Here is a 16,393-nt window from a genome sequence, read left to right on the forward strand (position 1 = left end):
ACCTGGACAAGAGACTCTACATATTCCACAATACCTCTTATTATGTGACTAAAACCCACGGAGGATAAAACTCAAAAACACTGTATCTACTAAAGTGCACTCTCAGGGTCTGCACATTTTGTTGATAAAAGTTATTTGGTTCATATTATCACAGGGACATATGGTTTAGCAACAATTCAAAGAAATTAAACTGTGTTACAATCAAGGATATCCTCCCACTCTCAAAGCAAGAGCTGTTTTTGGCAACGTATTCTAGAATATCTCTCTTGAAAATGCTAGGAGCTCTGGCATTTCAGTTTTAGGCAGGCACACACCCCAGCAGTAACATCCTAAACCACTACACCACAGTCAGCTTTTCCTTCAGAGCCTACAGGCACAACAGACAATGGCAGGAGTGCAGAACTTTTCTTCTTCAGAACAGTAACACAACTTAGGAATTCTGTAATTGAAATCCATATAAATTCATGTACAAAGCAATATGGCTTCATAACTTTCTTAAAACTTGTGATCAACTGTTCCTTCTCTTTATTTTATTTATTTCTAGATTCTAAGAGTTGAGATGTGGGAATATAAGCAAGAAAATCATGAAGTAAACTGAAAGAAAGGCAATAAACCCAACTTACTGGACAACCTTCATTTTCTGGATGCCTTTACTAAACAGTTGTGATGCATTAGGACAAAACCCCTACCTAACTGAATAACCACCTCCATTAGCAATTCAAAGCGTGCACCTATCCAAGTTACAATTCAAGTATGCTGATGGCTGCTGAATAGCTCTTCCTGCAATTTAGCAGCTACCCTTGCTGGGGTTTTCCCTCCAGAACATTACCAAACCCCTTCTTTCACACTCTGAACATGCCAGTGGGAGCTGTGTATCACTGCATGGGTAAAACTGGGAGTTTTAAGACACTATGAAATTCAGATGAACTACTGTCACAGCAATTCAAAGAAATAAACATCTTTGTGATCCTCTAAAAATCCTGCCTTAGTTGAACAGTGTTATGGCAGGCAATTACACTGCACCACACAAGTATTTTTTCCAGTGCTTTTCCCCCCACCATTACCTTCTGTTCGATTTCTTCATAATCATCCTGGTAACTTCCACAGATTGCACTGGAGGACGAGGAGAAGGTGGGGCCCTGAGAGTAATACTGCGAGCTCCGGTAGCCATCCCGCCGCAGCTTGTCACACTCTGCCAAAAGGAAGAGAAACAGGAGGTTCAATCATGGCAAGAGCCATTACTGCTTATGCTTGGTGTTCAATGGCATGTAAGTACTAAATGTTCTTCTGAAAATGTGTACCATGCATTAACATTGCCTGCCCCGAGTGACAGAACCCAAGGGCGCGTCCCTCATATTTGTATCTATGCTTCCTCCTCCCTCACATGTGTGACATACGTAAGCCCACACAGAGCGTATTAACCCGGGCAACGGCAAGTGCTTTGGAAAGAAGGGGGAAAGAGATTTCTTTATTTATTTAAGTGAGGCCTGGCTCGGTGTCTTGACAGATGGCAGCATCTTGCAGGATGGGAGACGGATACATGAGAGTAACTCCAGGGGTCTCATTTGCCGGGCCGGTAGACATCTATTATATGCCTTACACTTGAAATGATGGTGATGTTGCTCACTACTCAAGCACCATCTGCTAAATAACTTTGGCACTGACCACTTGTCTTGTCTTCCTGTCCGTGGAAGAGACCATTTACTATTATTTTAGAGAAAGGAATGCAAATCACAGGGATCTCAAAATCTTGTGTTGCTGCAGAGCACATGTAGTTTAATACAACAGAGTTTCTAAAGTTCAGAAAGTGTTCAGAGCAGACATGCATCCCTGCTCACAATAGCCAAAATTCCAGTCAGCATAGCATCCCCCTCACCAAGTTTTCCACAATCATCCTCCTGTCTCCTAATTGATATTCAGCGTGATTGTGCTAAAGAATAACAGACGCCAGAGCATAAGGAAAAATTAAATGTTCAAGATGCAGCAACCAAACTCATTCGACCAGTTAGCTTTACACTTTCAAAGACAGATATCTTAATCTGCTGAAAGATGATGAAAACAAGAGAAAAATTAAGTATTTGGTGTATTTCCATTTAAGGAAGTGAAATTTCTGCACAATACACAGGCACTATCACCATGCAAAGCACTTCTATCATCACTTGCTGGAGAAGGCCCTTCTGTGATTATATTATCTGTCTGCCTATCCTGATCTTCTGAATACTCCTTAAAATAGAAAAGATGCAGTGCTTATACCAAGGGCAAGGTTTTAGAGAGGCTTTTGCCTGGCAAATGATTAGGTGGACTTACAATGTGCATGTCCAGCATACATGACCTCTGTTATGCCCAGATGCTTCTGACACCAAGGTCTGGAGGATTTGTGCTGACAGGTTAACTGATCTACAGGAACCACAGATCTGTGAGGATTTAATCAATAAGGACTCTCCTGTATCTGCACATGGACACTGAAGAGGCAAGCTTACACTGACAACCAGCCACTTCCATTGGTGCAGGACGTACGTCCTTGCCTATTATCCCTAGCGTGTCCAAAAGGGCAGTATGACAGGAACCTTTTCTTCTCTCTCCATTCAAGGACCAGCAGCAGTGTGGGTTTTGAGATCCAAATCAATGGCTGTATCTGAAGATCAGAGGCCTGGAAACCCAGTTTACCCGTTCCACATGTGTGAGCATGCTGACATTGTGCACATCTGGCAAACTGTTGCTGTACTTCAGGAGGGGGCTGAAAAATGACTGTCAGCAACCACAGCAAAGCAAATTCCTCCACTGCCGTTCCAAATTTGGTACTGGATCCAGCCAGATCCAGCACATAACACTCACAGATGTGAGCACCCTGATGGGATGTTTGTTGGTTTCAGCTACAAATGAACAGGCTAAACGAACTGTGGCAGAGCAAGACAGCCCAAAGACTCGCATCAACTTGTAGCACGGTTAATACGCAAAGTTGTCAACTTAGGCACTGCAACTTTTACCTTTAGAGGAATCATCAATCACTGCCAACAAACATGAATACAACCTAAGGGGGTGCGCAAGAATGCCATTTTTTTTCCTCCCATTTTGGACTGAGGCTTAGAGTCTTTGCTGGCCACTCCTGACACTCTCCAACATCAGACATCATGGCATGCCCCCAAAAAAATCCTGTGGTGGTCTGACCTGGGCTAGATGCCCACCAAAGCTGCTCTATCACTCTCTTCCTCTGAAGAGAGCTGGGCAGGAGAGAGAAAATATAACAAAAGGCTCATGAACTGAGAAAAGGACAGGGAGAGATCACTCACCAGTTAAAACCACAGGCAATACAGTCTTGATTTAGGAGACTTGGTTGAATTTATTACCAATCAAAATAAGAGCATGCTAATGAGAAGTAAAGCAAATCCTAAAAAACACACTCCACCCACTCCTCCCCTCATTCCCAGGCTTAACTTTATTCCCAACTGTCTACCTCCTCCGCACTCAGCAGCACAGGGAGATGGAGAATGAGGGTTATGGTCAGTTGATCATGTTGTTCCTGTTGCTACCTCCTCCTCAGGTCATTCCCCTGCTTCAGTGTGGAGTTCCTTCCTTGGGAGACAGTCCTCTAAAAACTCTCCAATATGAACCCTTCCCATGAGCTACAATTCTTCACAAAGTGCTCCAGCAGTGGTTCTCCCATGGGTGCAGTCCTTCAGGAACAGTCTGCTTCAGTGGGGGTTCCCTACTGTGGGTCAGAAGTCCTGCCAGCAGATCTGCTATTGCTTGGGCTTCTCTATCCATGGATTCTCAGGGCCTGTCAGGAGCCTGCTCCAGTGTGGGCTTCCCAGGGAGTCACAGTTGTTACAGGACTCTTCTGGAGGTGACAGGCTCCTCTGGAGCGTGACAGATGATTGAATGTTCTAATATTAATTGTTTGACCTTATTTATTTTCCTAGCCAAGAAGGTGAAGATGATGAGTAGTGCACCTCATGAAGCCCAGAAAAGCTCCAAAAACTTAAGGAAATCAATGCTGAAGATTCAATTCCATCAGAAGCTCAAGTGGACTATCAATAACAACCTGTCAGCTTATCAAGCTCACAACCTCCCACGGTCCACAACACAAAATCCACGTAACTTAGAAGTTATTGCTGATGAAGTCAAAATTGCCAAAAACTGCTAGGTGCAACCAAGAAAAAGGTGGTTTGTCCCCAAGAACAGCTTTTTATGTTCTGTAACTGTACATATTGCAGCACAGCAGGAAACACACTGTGGATGGCACCCAAGGCAAACAAATCTCACCAGAGGCTTTAGGCAGACATGTTTTACTGCATGGTGCAACAGCCTACAAGCACAAGGTCACAAATTGCACCTGAATGAAGGTATGCTGCCAAACCAAGGGGGGCAACTGCTGTCTAAAAACTGTTCCAGCTAGAGGCTCCTCCCCTCCATCTCCTTACTCTTACTAGAGGTGCACACAGTGTTCTGTAATTAATGAGGTTCGTATTTTTCAGATATAGGGGTTTTATTTTTGTAAAAAAAAAACAATGAAGAAGCGAGACATACTTACTCTAGGAAACACTCCAGATACTCACTCTTGGAAAGCCTCCCTTCTTCCCAAAGGAACAATACGTTGTGCTAGTCTGACAGCCCCAAACAGAGAAGAGCACTATATACTAAGTGAAAAAGTTCTCATGGTTATGCATGTTATTTCAGAGATGTCTGTACTGAAGCTGACAAGGTAACAGAAGGATCCATCCAGTTCCAGTTATTAAAAATCTTCATTTTAAAGAATGACAATACAGTAGCACCAGTTGAATCAGGGACATACACTCTCTTGGCTGCCATTTCCCACATTATACAACATTCAAAACCATGCACAGCTTTTCCGTATTTCCACCAAAGAACTGCCAGGTGGAACCCCAGGACACTGCATCAGGCAGGACACAAACACCTGCTCCTGAGGGTGTGCTCACCAGCCCAGATCTGCAGCACATGCTGCAGGCAAGCTCCAAGTCATCATTTTCACATGAATCTGATCTGAAAAGTGCAACAATATGATTATGCCCCAGATGAACCAATTTTGCTTACACAAACATTAACTCCAGGAAAATCAGGAAAGTGTTAGTGCGTTGGCAATTGCAATTGGTGGCTGCACTGGGTACTGCCACAATTCAAAAGTCTGAACCTACTTCCCTCCCCTTCATCTCCTGGCCGATTGCTTCCGAGGCCAAGTGCACAGGGACACTGCCTGTCACCTTCTGCTGCCCTGCAAGTGCTTTTCTGGCTAGGTGAAACCATGCATTTGTTCATGTTTTTCTTCTATACTAGTGATACATTAAATTTTGGAACCTCCTCTGTATTAGAAGCACTGCTCAAAAACTACTGTCATTAGATTATATAATAATTTCTTTCCACTTATGTGGTACAAGTGAAACCCTGCCTAAAAAATTAAATATTTCCTGAAATTTTTCCTTATGTTTTGCTGTTCAGAGGGTGGTTTTAGTTAAGCGTGAAGAAAGTACATGGGAAATGCAGATGAAGCCCTTTAAGGGCCCCTTCATAATTTCCACAGTTATTAGAACAGGCTTTGGGAGACGCAACCAAAGCAAATGTGTTAAAGCTGTCAGTGCCCAATACAATCATGCCCAAGTCTCTGCTATATACCCAGATACTCATTTATTTCCTTAGGATTGCAGTATTGAAGCCTTTGCCAAATCTTGGCATCAGACAGAAGCATGATGGGGACATGTCCTGTGCATCACTCATTTCTGCTCTCTTCCCCCCTGCTAAATAAGCTGGGGAACAGGCAGGTACCTGGAGCAGCAAACCGAGAGCAAGGCTCAACCAGCCATATGTAATTCTGCACCAGATCTTTGAGCCATGGCACAGAATTCAGCACTGTTGTGAAAAGCTTACGGCCTTTGTGACAGACTGTCAGGCCAAGGGTATGAAATTACCTCTGAGGCCTCTCAGCCCAGCTCTCTCTATTACATACAAGGAACTCATATGTGCCCCTGAGTTGGCAACACACAACAAGTCTCAAACACAGAGGCGATTTCCTGCTTTCCCAACAACTGAAATCGTATTCTCGCGTGGTAATTTGAGGCACAATCACGGGAGTGAACAGAAGGCACAGCACTGATACCTCAGTAATTTGTCTGACATGGAATTACCATGGTAAAGCAGGATTAACGTTTACCTTGTCAGACCTACACGCCACACCGTGCCACGACAGATGGAAGGCTGGGTTTGCTGGGAGGGGACCGGATGCACAGGCTCTTCTCCTCTCCTTTAACCAACCTGGGTAACGTTTTGTACCTGCTGAGCTTCCTAGCCACAAAACTTGTTGCCATATCTTGAAGTTTTTATGAAGGGAAATGCATTACCCTGTCAGAAGCAGAACTGGTCAGAGCGACATGGATTCAGTTCTTTTCAGAAGTTGTGGTTTGTATTTTTTTACTGTAAATGAACAGTGCGAAAGTGTTATTTTTAACAAGCCTCTTCCTAAAACAATTATTTTGCCTGTCAGTGTTAGTGTGCCCCATATGTAGCTGTCTGCAGGGAGAAAAGCCTCCAGGTGCTGGCTTCCACGGCTAGAGCTTGTCTGAGCCTGAGACCTCTCCCTAAGGCAAAGCCTCAGCAAGAGCACAGAGCCACAGATTTGTGCCACCATCCTGGACCAGTCCTTCACGTCTCAGGCCGGAAAGTGCACCCATCACTCATTAAATTAGCCCTAATGGGATTACTCTGATTACTCCTGTAAGCAAACACTGCTCACATGACTGTTGCAGGATCAGGCCTTAAGCTCTGTAGCTGTCTACATCCACATGGACACACTCAGGCACACTCTCACAAGCATATATTGAAGAGGCTAAAATTAAAAAACTAAAATCCACATTTTTAAATATTTATTAGTAATCAGCAAAGGTACTAGCTAAAGAACTAAAGTACCATGATATTGACTAGTATCAACTTAGAAACTTGGCATCAAAGTTATTCAGACATCTTAACAGCTCCAATTAGTTTGGAACAACTTCCCATCCAATTGCATGGGTCAAGCAATAAAAAGACAGGAAAATTGTATCCTGAAAACATCTAAATTTGCCCTGTATGCAAGAACAGGACCTGGAACTCAAGACTAACTGCTAAAATCCAAGGAGATTAAAATAACATGTAAGTCGGACCAGGAGCAGCAGATGGGCTGCCTGCCTGGCTTAGCTGCTGAAACAAAAACTCCCAGGTACAAATGTAGAAAGGGGAAAGACCAGCACACACATCAATTACTTTTATATCACCTCTTGCTGTCTCCTTGTCAGCAAGAAGGGACATGTGACAAGCTGACAGCTTCATCTGCATGCTTGAAAAACTATCTCAGCTGAAGTCTGAGTGACTTCTTGGCAGAGCCTTTCATGTTGGAACTTGTATTTTTCTTTTTTTTTTTTTTTTCTTTTTCTTACTACGGAGAGGCTATTAACTGCTCAAGTCAGCTAAATTGTCAACCAGAGAAATAAATCTGCTGACTAGTATATTAAAACACATTTATCCATTCTTTGCACATATCACTGAAAAACCACTCTACTCCCCAGGACCAGAAACCTTTTTTTTTTTCAGTCTTCAAACACTGTAGTTAACTTCTTCTGTAAATATCCCCAAACCATGTTCCTCCCCAGTCACGACTACAAACAATGTCTCACAAGTAGCTTTTCAAAATTTCACCTAAAACCAGATAGACTGCAGTGCAGTATACATTTGCCTCGTAAACTCAAACTGTTCAAAATTACCTCTTACTTTACAGGTGACAATGCACTTTAATAATCAAAGCATCAATATTTTTGGTTTTAAAAGGAATTACTTTCACCACTGGGAAGTAACAGCATATAATTTTAATTTACTTGCTAGAGACTTTGAATTTGTTTTTCAGTTGAGTTGAGACAACTAAGATCTGGTGGGCTTGTGACAGACAGGTGTGGGTGTTGAAGACCAGGATTTCTGAGCTGGCATTGCTGCATCTGAGCAAATCATGTTGGGTTAGATCCAGGCAAAGACTTCCTTCCTGCAGTCAGACAGGGCATGATCTAAATTTCATGTATGTGCCTCCTAAATTCAGAGTCCAAACAGGTATGTACACACTGCCTGCAGCACAGGAATACACAGAAAGGCACTCAGGATAAATCCAACTAAGGAAGAACTTGAGATGCCATAACTCTCATCATCACCACGCCAGTAATGGCTGGGGCTGGGTCCAATGCTGCAAGGCCTTCTCATGAGGGGCAAGAGAACCTAACAGAGTTCTGTGGATGATGTGCTTTTGCAAGTTAAAAGTATTTTTCATTTAGATACAAATTTAAGTTTTTTACAGATGAGGCGGGCACAGGCTAAATCTCAGCTTCCCAGTGGTGTTCTCAGCACACTACGCAAAAGATTGTGCCCTGTAAAAGCCAGAGTTGTGCTTTGTTTGGGGCTGCCATATGGTCTGGGGCTAAGTACCAACACACACTCTGAGCACTGAACCAGGACCTCTTCAAAAGGCACGGCTGCCTCTCTGCCTGCTCACAACACTGTGGCAAGACGTGGATAAAACCAAGGTAACACTTGACTATGCAGTTAACTGGGGAATTTCAGGGAGGTAACTTTCCAAGATAAAGAGCTTGTTGAGAATTATTGTGCCTGGGACTATAATTAAAACAGACACCCTAGTTCAAAGGTTTCTTTGGTTAGTAAATCTAACTGAAATTACTACCTTTCACTCTGCGCCTCTTTATGGTTCCCTCATTTGTAAACTGGGGTTAAGAATGCAGAGTTCTCTGTGTGTAGATGAGACAGGCTATATAAAAGCTCAGCTGTACAAAGGCAATCTTGTTTCTCACAAATATCTCAAGTTAAACATGACTTCAAAAAAAGCAGCTCAATTTAACTCCAATACAGCACCTATTTTTGTCTCTGGGTCTAAATATGCAGCAGACAGCTTGCCTCTACCACTTCACATTCCTCCCAAAAATACACTCAGCTTGGATCACGTCCCATTTTCTTTAAATGTATAAATCCCCATATCATCTGCAGAACTTTGACTACCACAGAGACTGCTTCCATATCAAAGCTTTAAAATATGTTGTAAAGCCACAGCAATGATGCACTTGTGCAACCACTGAACTGTAACCAATGCTGACTGCAAAGCAAGTTCATGAACTTCAGCTGTGATATATCCAGTGCACCATATTTTGTTCAGACTCCCAGTTAAAGGGGTCAGGGATTTCAACAGATGGAGTACTGTTGCCACCCAGCTGAAAAAACTCCTGCTCAACAGCTCAATTAGGTGCTCTGGCTAGTACCAGCCTTTGCCAACCCAGCCAACTTCCTTATTATTATTCCCATCCCTTACCCCAGAATGCAGTTTTATACTGGTATTTCTATATCTTTTATCAGTACATACAGAAAAGCCCAAGAAAAATCCAGAGACAGTGAACACCGGTACCAACATATTTCTCCACAAGCACCATTTAAAGTGGCAAGTGGCAAAACAAGCAAAGATCACCAGCAAAACTTTGTTTTCTTCAGGGATGTCTCACTTGATGAGTAAGAACTTGAAAGGTCCCTGAGACTTTTTAAAAGACTATTTTGCATATTCTCTCTCATGAATAAGTAGCCATGCCCAGCCACACAGGTAGCCTTTAAGGTCAGATGCTGTCCAGAGATACCAGAATCAAAGATGTCTTGGGCTCCAGTGGGATGAAGGTAATGCTAACACAGGGCTGCTGGACTGTGACAGAGAACAATCCAGCATGGTGACTTCAAAGAAGTATTACTGAAAGTGAACAAATGTATTTATGTTGGGTCTATTTCCCCCCTACACACACAAATGTTGGGAAGCACATCCTGCCATGTAACTGGAGGCCAGTTGGGCTGGGAATCCCACCCTTCCAAGCAGCTTCAGGGCTCAGCTGCGCAGACACTTAAAGCAGCACAAAGATGGGGCATGGAAGCGCAACATTACAGGAAAGCAATCTCACAGATTTATTTTCAAGGGTCCAAATCAGATGCAAGTGTTTAAGAAGGATCCATATTAAAAGGAACTCTTAAATGTCAAAATACTGTTAACAGGGTCAAGTAAATGCAAACACATTGATCTTTCCCTTCTTTCTTGGAGTTTTAAAAAAACAAATACATTTAATACCAACCTTTAATTCCCCAGGTGATCTGCATGATTTAGCGATAGAGAAAACCTTTCTAATGGCACCAAAATGCAACAGCCAATGCAAATTATATTTGTTAACAAGCTGTCACTAGGGAGTGCTCAAAATAATTATCACTGTTTGTCTCAAGTTAATTTGAATTTCTGCAAGTGCCTTATACGACTGCATTTAGTGGTGACAAGATGTCTTAAGTATAACAGTGTATTTGCTTCCTTTTCTATCTTTGATGCTTGCATTAAAATAACACTCCCTGCCTTTTCTCTAGTGTTTTTTATGGATATTTGCTGTTTCTTAGACAACTGAACACAGCTAATGTAAAAATATGAAGGGATTTTTCACTGCTTTTCCTCCTAGGACATTTTAAATTTAAAGCTATCTCAAATGCTGGCAACAAGCACATAACATCCTAAATCTAAGAGAGTAAGGAGGAAGAAAAGTAAAACGGAAATCAACTGAAAGTTCAATATTCCTTGTGATGGAAGTCGCTTTACCTAGTATTTAAATACCTGCTACAGAGAGTTAACAGTTTCAATTTATTCTTTTTACTAAAGGCATGGATCTGAAATGGGTTCAATAATCCGTCAGGTATAGTTGCCTAAAGAAAAACATTCATCTAGTTTAGGAAAAAACCCAGTATTATTTTGAAAGAAATATTATCTTCTTTAAGCCCTTTCACTGGAATTGCTTTCACTCCTCATGTGTATCATGCAATCAATCTACATATAACCACTCTTTATGTTTCTACACTCAGCACTGCACTCTATAAACTAAACGTAAAAATAGGCCACCTAGATGCTTCCAAGTAACTCAATTTTGCAGCACAAGACCAGCTTTCACACACATGCAGTGCAGCCTCTTGGTCAAATTCTGTTTTGTCTCATTTGAGTATTTCCTTTTTGAAATTCCGTATTAGAAGGGGCAGCTGCAGTATGGAACTTGGCCAAAACCATCAACAGATGTACGGTGAATTAATTCAGTAACAGTAAAAAAAGCAGGATACATGAGCAGAAGCTCTGATAGTAACTTGACAATTGAAACCAAAATAATGAAAAATAGGTTGATTTCTATTTTTTGATTTTATAGCTCCACGGCCTTTCAGGAACATATGGTCTACTCCTAGCCTTTAATGGCCTTTTACCTCATTAAGGTTTCCAGTTGGTAGGGAGTTTACATCTTGACATCTCTCTGAACCTGAACCAGAGCTATTATCAATATGAAGTGGTTTCTCCTTATTTTGCAGCTCTTTAATGAAACATAAGATTATTTTAAGTCCATAATCTTCTCAGGAGGATTATCGACTAGTAGGTCTGACCCTAATATTGCTCATCTGAACAGTGATCTGCCAGATGCACTGAGAAAACAAAGGCTAAATACATACCTGTCTGGAGGGTCTTGAAGAAAGACATAATAGAGGCTTTATGACTAACTACTTAAATCCTGTTTTATTTGACAATGCTAACCAGATGTCTTCTGGAAAACAAATCAAGTGTTTCAATCACTGCTGCTTAAATACATTCCTTGAATTTGGCCAACAAAGCTAAACAGAAGCCAGAGTCAGCCAAATCCAGCTCTTCAGAAGATGAGATAATAAATGAATCATCGCAGGCATTGGAACAACGAGCCCTATATTATGTACGTAGCCTGAATCAACACAATTACCCTGGGGGGAGGGCACAAAGCACAGGCAGTTGTGCAGGAACTTTCAGCAGCTACAGACTGAAAAGGGGTGTGAAAGTCAGTGTGTGGACTGCTCCCACTACTTACAGCAACACCTTCCTCAGTACATATCTGACACCTTGTTATCTGCTAGAATGGACAACCAGTCCGGGCAGGGACCAGCGAGTGTGTGACAAGACACTGCCCTCATCTGCAACTTCAACAGTGCAGAGAGTGCCCACAACTCTCTTCAGGAGATGGGTATCTCCTAACAGCCTGGTATCATTTCAGTCCAGCTGTGTCTGACCTTTAACATCAGTACAGTTATTCCATCCCTGCCCTTTATGCCTGTCATCTCCCACCTCATGAAAAAATGACAGCACACAGCAGTGGAGACTGTACTCTCCCACTTTTTTTTTTTTTCTTTTCTTTTTTTTTTTAAATCAAAAGTGCTCTACATTGCTAATTGCAGAACTGGAAGAGAAGTGCCTCTTGGAAATTCCACTATACATGCCCTGCTCTGGTTCCCATCACTGCAACTGACATATATCCACATTTGAGGGAGAATTTAGAATAGTTCAAAAATAACATAAACTAAGAGTTCAGGTACATGGTAAGAATTCTTTTTTCTCTTCCTTCTCTTCATCATAGCTTGAAATATTACCCCAGGCCAATGCATTCCAGATTAAACTTTAGGCTTTCCTTTTAGGACACTGGACCTCCACCTGTAACACACTGTTGATTTCACAAACCTGCTCAGAAGGTAAACAGGCTCACCTAAAATACACCTCAAGCAGTTAAATAAAGCAACACTTAGAATAGCGCTGCATCTCCTCCCCATCTTCATGCTTCATGCCTTATTGCTGGTCAATTTTAGAGTCTAACACACTCCACAAAATGAGGATTAGTCTCAATTTACTTTTACTGCCAAATATTTGTGTCACTGCTATGTACTGCAGCTGTTCCATCTGTGCTCCCAGCTGAAGACCACTGTACTTCAGAGACTTGCTCAGATACTGGTTCCTCAAACAGGACCATGCAAGGAGCCAGATCTGTCAATGCAGGGATGGGAGCTGTTTTACAGTGCTCCCCTACCCACTGAACCTCTCAGCCTCATGGACCAAGAACACTGCAGTGTGTGGCACTGGCCCTTCAGCACAACAGCCTGCCTTAAGAAACAATGCCAGATAACAGCCTTCTTAAGAAACAATGCCACTCTGAACAACATCAAACCCACAAGCTCTGCTACTGCCCAGACCGGACTCTCAGCGCTAGTACAGACACTCAGCAGACAGTAGCAACGTGAGACTAGCCAAGGCTCGTAGTCCCTCAGCCTTGGAGCAGAGCACACAGCAAGGGAACAGGATTGATTTGAGGATCCTGGCCCCATGCAGAGCCTCAGCTCTTCCTTCCCATCTGTCGTCTCCACCTCCTGTTTTCATGACTTCCTAGGACACAGCAGGGACACAAAGCACAGACTCACATTAAGACTCCTCAGTGGTTAATACCTTTTTGTTTCTATCTGAACATCTGTATTTTGGGAAACACCTTTCATGAAGTGCCTGTGAAAGCTTTAAGAAGAGGCCATATAGGACAGGGTTTCAGGAAAGGCCAGCCAGAGCAGCTTGGCCCTGAGGGTAAGAAAACACGCATCTTGCATGGTACGTGTCACTCCTTGTGCTTCAGCAGGCACTCCAAGGTCCTGGCTCCTTCCCCAAAGAAAATGAGGGTCTGCTTTATCCAATGCAAACAAAACACCAAGAAGAAATACTGTATCTATCACCACAACCCAAGAACCACATCATTTTCTAAACAATTAAATCAAATTGCAATGGTACCATGACTGAAGTGCAGCTGAAGACATCACATTAATCCACAGAGACCTTGCATTTAAAATGAAGTAACATAGCCTGGGTTTAATATATCAAGCCATTGGTTTTAGTCAATAACAACTCTAAATTTCAATATAGGTTACATACAGGTTATATGTCTCAAGAATAGACAGACTAGCCTCGCAAACGTTCCAGGTTCCAGGCACTTCATTTTCTAATTCAGGTTACCGGACAATACTGCATTTTAAAACTTCAGAGGGCAGCAGAGCACCTGCATGCCTCAAATAGCTTTACCTCAGTTATGAGCACATGTGAATGAAATATCTCACCACTTATACTTGAAAGTAGCTTCATAAAGGAAAAGCACAGTTCCCTTTAAAGCAAGTATTCAAAAAAGCACAATTATTTGCCCTTAATTTCAAAAGGATAAAAGCCTAGTTCATAGGTAAAAACCTAAAATACCTCCTTATGCAACATCTACTGTCACATACAGCATCCATTTCCATAGTGTTGATGACCAGGGGACATACCAATATATAATATACGAAGTAAAATAATCAGCTGCACAAAAATTAATTAAGAAGATCTTTTCCTCCTACAAAAATAACACTGCTTCACAAAAATGTATGCAGAGATCAGCACACGGTGTACATAATTTTTTCAAGACACTTTAAATACTAATTATTTAATATCCCTAACTTTTTATCCTTAAACCCATTTAAGTAGCAACATTAGCTTCTACTTCTTAAGTGATACTTAGAAGTTTATTCTAAGTAACAGACAGCTTCTTATTTATTTCCATAGATTTTTTTTTACTGGGTTCACACTGTAAAGAATTTGCTATGAAAATTGTACCAGAACAAACAGTTTGCCCTTGCACTGTCTTAAAAGCTAGCCAGGATTCCATCTGGTTACTATTAGATGGGTGAAAACACCTTGATAGAAATACTTTGCTTGAATTATTTTGAAAGATTTTATACACTTGATATTTGACAGGTGATTTAAATGTGCTCTACATGTAAATTACTATTTGTTACCTAAGTTTTCTACTTCCTTTTCCATTTACAGGGGAGCCACGTGTGTAGAAACAAATAAATAGTCTTCAATCAAGCTGCTATAGCTGCTATCTACCAACAACATCAGCTGTCATAATGTGAACAAGAACAGGACTGGAAAGCTTTCAAATCTGTCTTTTGATGGTCTGAACAATAGCTGCTAACTCAGTCCTCATGACTTCGTTATCAGGTTCAAGGGGACCACCAGAGGTTCTTTCTTCCTTCCCAACCTCCTCTAAAGATAGTATTAAATATACACAATGACTTTTGAGTAGTGCTTGTCTGACCTATTCTTAAAAACTTTAAACTATTTCATAACCCCCAAAATTTATGCGGGGGGGCAGGGCTGTATTAAATACCTTTGCCCTCATACGTCTCCACTGCTGTACATGCCTACTGCTTAACTTCTGACTTAGCATAAAGCAATAACTATATTTGCTTTAGTTCTACTTCTTTCCAGTTTCCCTTTGCTGTCACTGTTTTTTGGAGACAAAAGCGATTCATCCCACTTTCTGCACAGAATACAGCGCATTTTGTCATCCAGTGTCATTCTTTCCCCACCACCCATACAGCATGCAGGTCACACACAGCTGTCCTACTGCTCCAGGTTTACCTCAGCCAAAGAATGTGAAACACCAAAAGGATGGCAAACTGCAAGCTTTGCCATAAGGCCAAGACATGCAGAACTGAAGTCCCCATGCTAGCCCAATGGTGCTGCTCATAACACTACTTCAAGTTCTTCTGCCTTACAGTCACATAATTCCTTTCTACCTATTAAAGAAGCTTTAGAAAACTTTGGTTTTTCTAAGGAAACAGGTGGAAAATCAGTTCAGCAGTTCTCAAAATTATGTCACAATTCTGACACAATTCTGCTTTTACACTGAATGAAACTCTGCTCTGGATACAGAACTTTTAACTGAAATCTCCAAGGCACCAGCGCCTTCCTGATTTCACACTGCTGGCTGAAGCAACAGCGCAGTAAAAGTGATAAAACCTTACTCAGTGCCTCTCTTAATACTACTCATGCTGTAGCTTCTCAGGACAGTTCCAAGCAACAGCAAGGAGTTATTTTAAAACTGTACTTAGGGGAAAAAACCAAAGCATGGCTCCAGGAAAGAGCTTGGGGTTAAACAAATAAGTAAATAAATAAATAACAGAGTTGCATTCACTAAGTCAGCAGTTTGATGTCTGGTGAAGGTATCATCAGTTTCTCCTCTCAGTTACTACTACCCTGAAAGCATGAAACTGAAACTCACTTCATTACCAAGTAGTCTTACATCAGGTACACAAGCCAGGCTATTTAACACAAATGGCTAACTAGCAACTTGTAGTAGTAATCAATAGCTTCTTTCTTATAATGAGCTGCACCTCCAGAGAAAAATCCCACCAGACCAAAACAACTCCAGGTATGTAAGAAGGGGAAGCAGCATGTATTACTTGGTTTCAGACAAATATATTAGATATAAATGTGTTTAAACAGAACATGAAACTGCAGTAGTTACATTTCTGATAAAACTCAAGAAAACCAGTGCATTTTAGCCTGTGCAGGTTTTGGGGGTTTTTTTAACAGTCCAAAACAGAGAACAGGAAAAAATATTAGAATGAGTGGGTAAAGTTCACAAAAAAGCTAACAACCATCAGTATTCTTTTTAATCTAAAGCAGGCAAATATTTTTATTTTGTAAAGGACTGATAAA

General features: G+C 41.6%; 1 protein-coding gene across 8 annotated transcripts in view; it reads right to left on the reverse strand.

Annotated features, from left to right (window-relative positions):
• NHSL1 (NHS like 1) overlaps positions 1-16,393 on the reverse strand; it is a 178,305-nt gene that overhangs the window by 37,068 nt on the left and 124,844 nt on the right. For all 8 annotated transcript variants that reach the window (XM_058019669.1, XM_058019668.1, XM_058019667.1 and 5 more), the window contains exon 3: positions 1,065-1,192. In XM_058019669.1, coding sequence (XP_057875652.1) covers positions 1,065-1,192 — 128 coding nt within the window. The remainder of the gene's footprint in view (positions 1-1,064; positions 1,193-16,393) is intronic.

Source organism: Melospiza georgiana, chromosome 3, assembly GCF_028018845.1.
Source record: "Melospiza georgiana isolate bMelGeo1 chromosome 3, bMelGeo1.pri, whole genome shotgun sequence".
Lineage (NCBI taxonomy): Eukaryota > Metazoa > Chordata > Aves > Passeriformes > Passerellidae > Melospiza > Melospiza georgiana.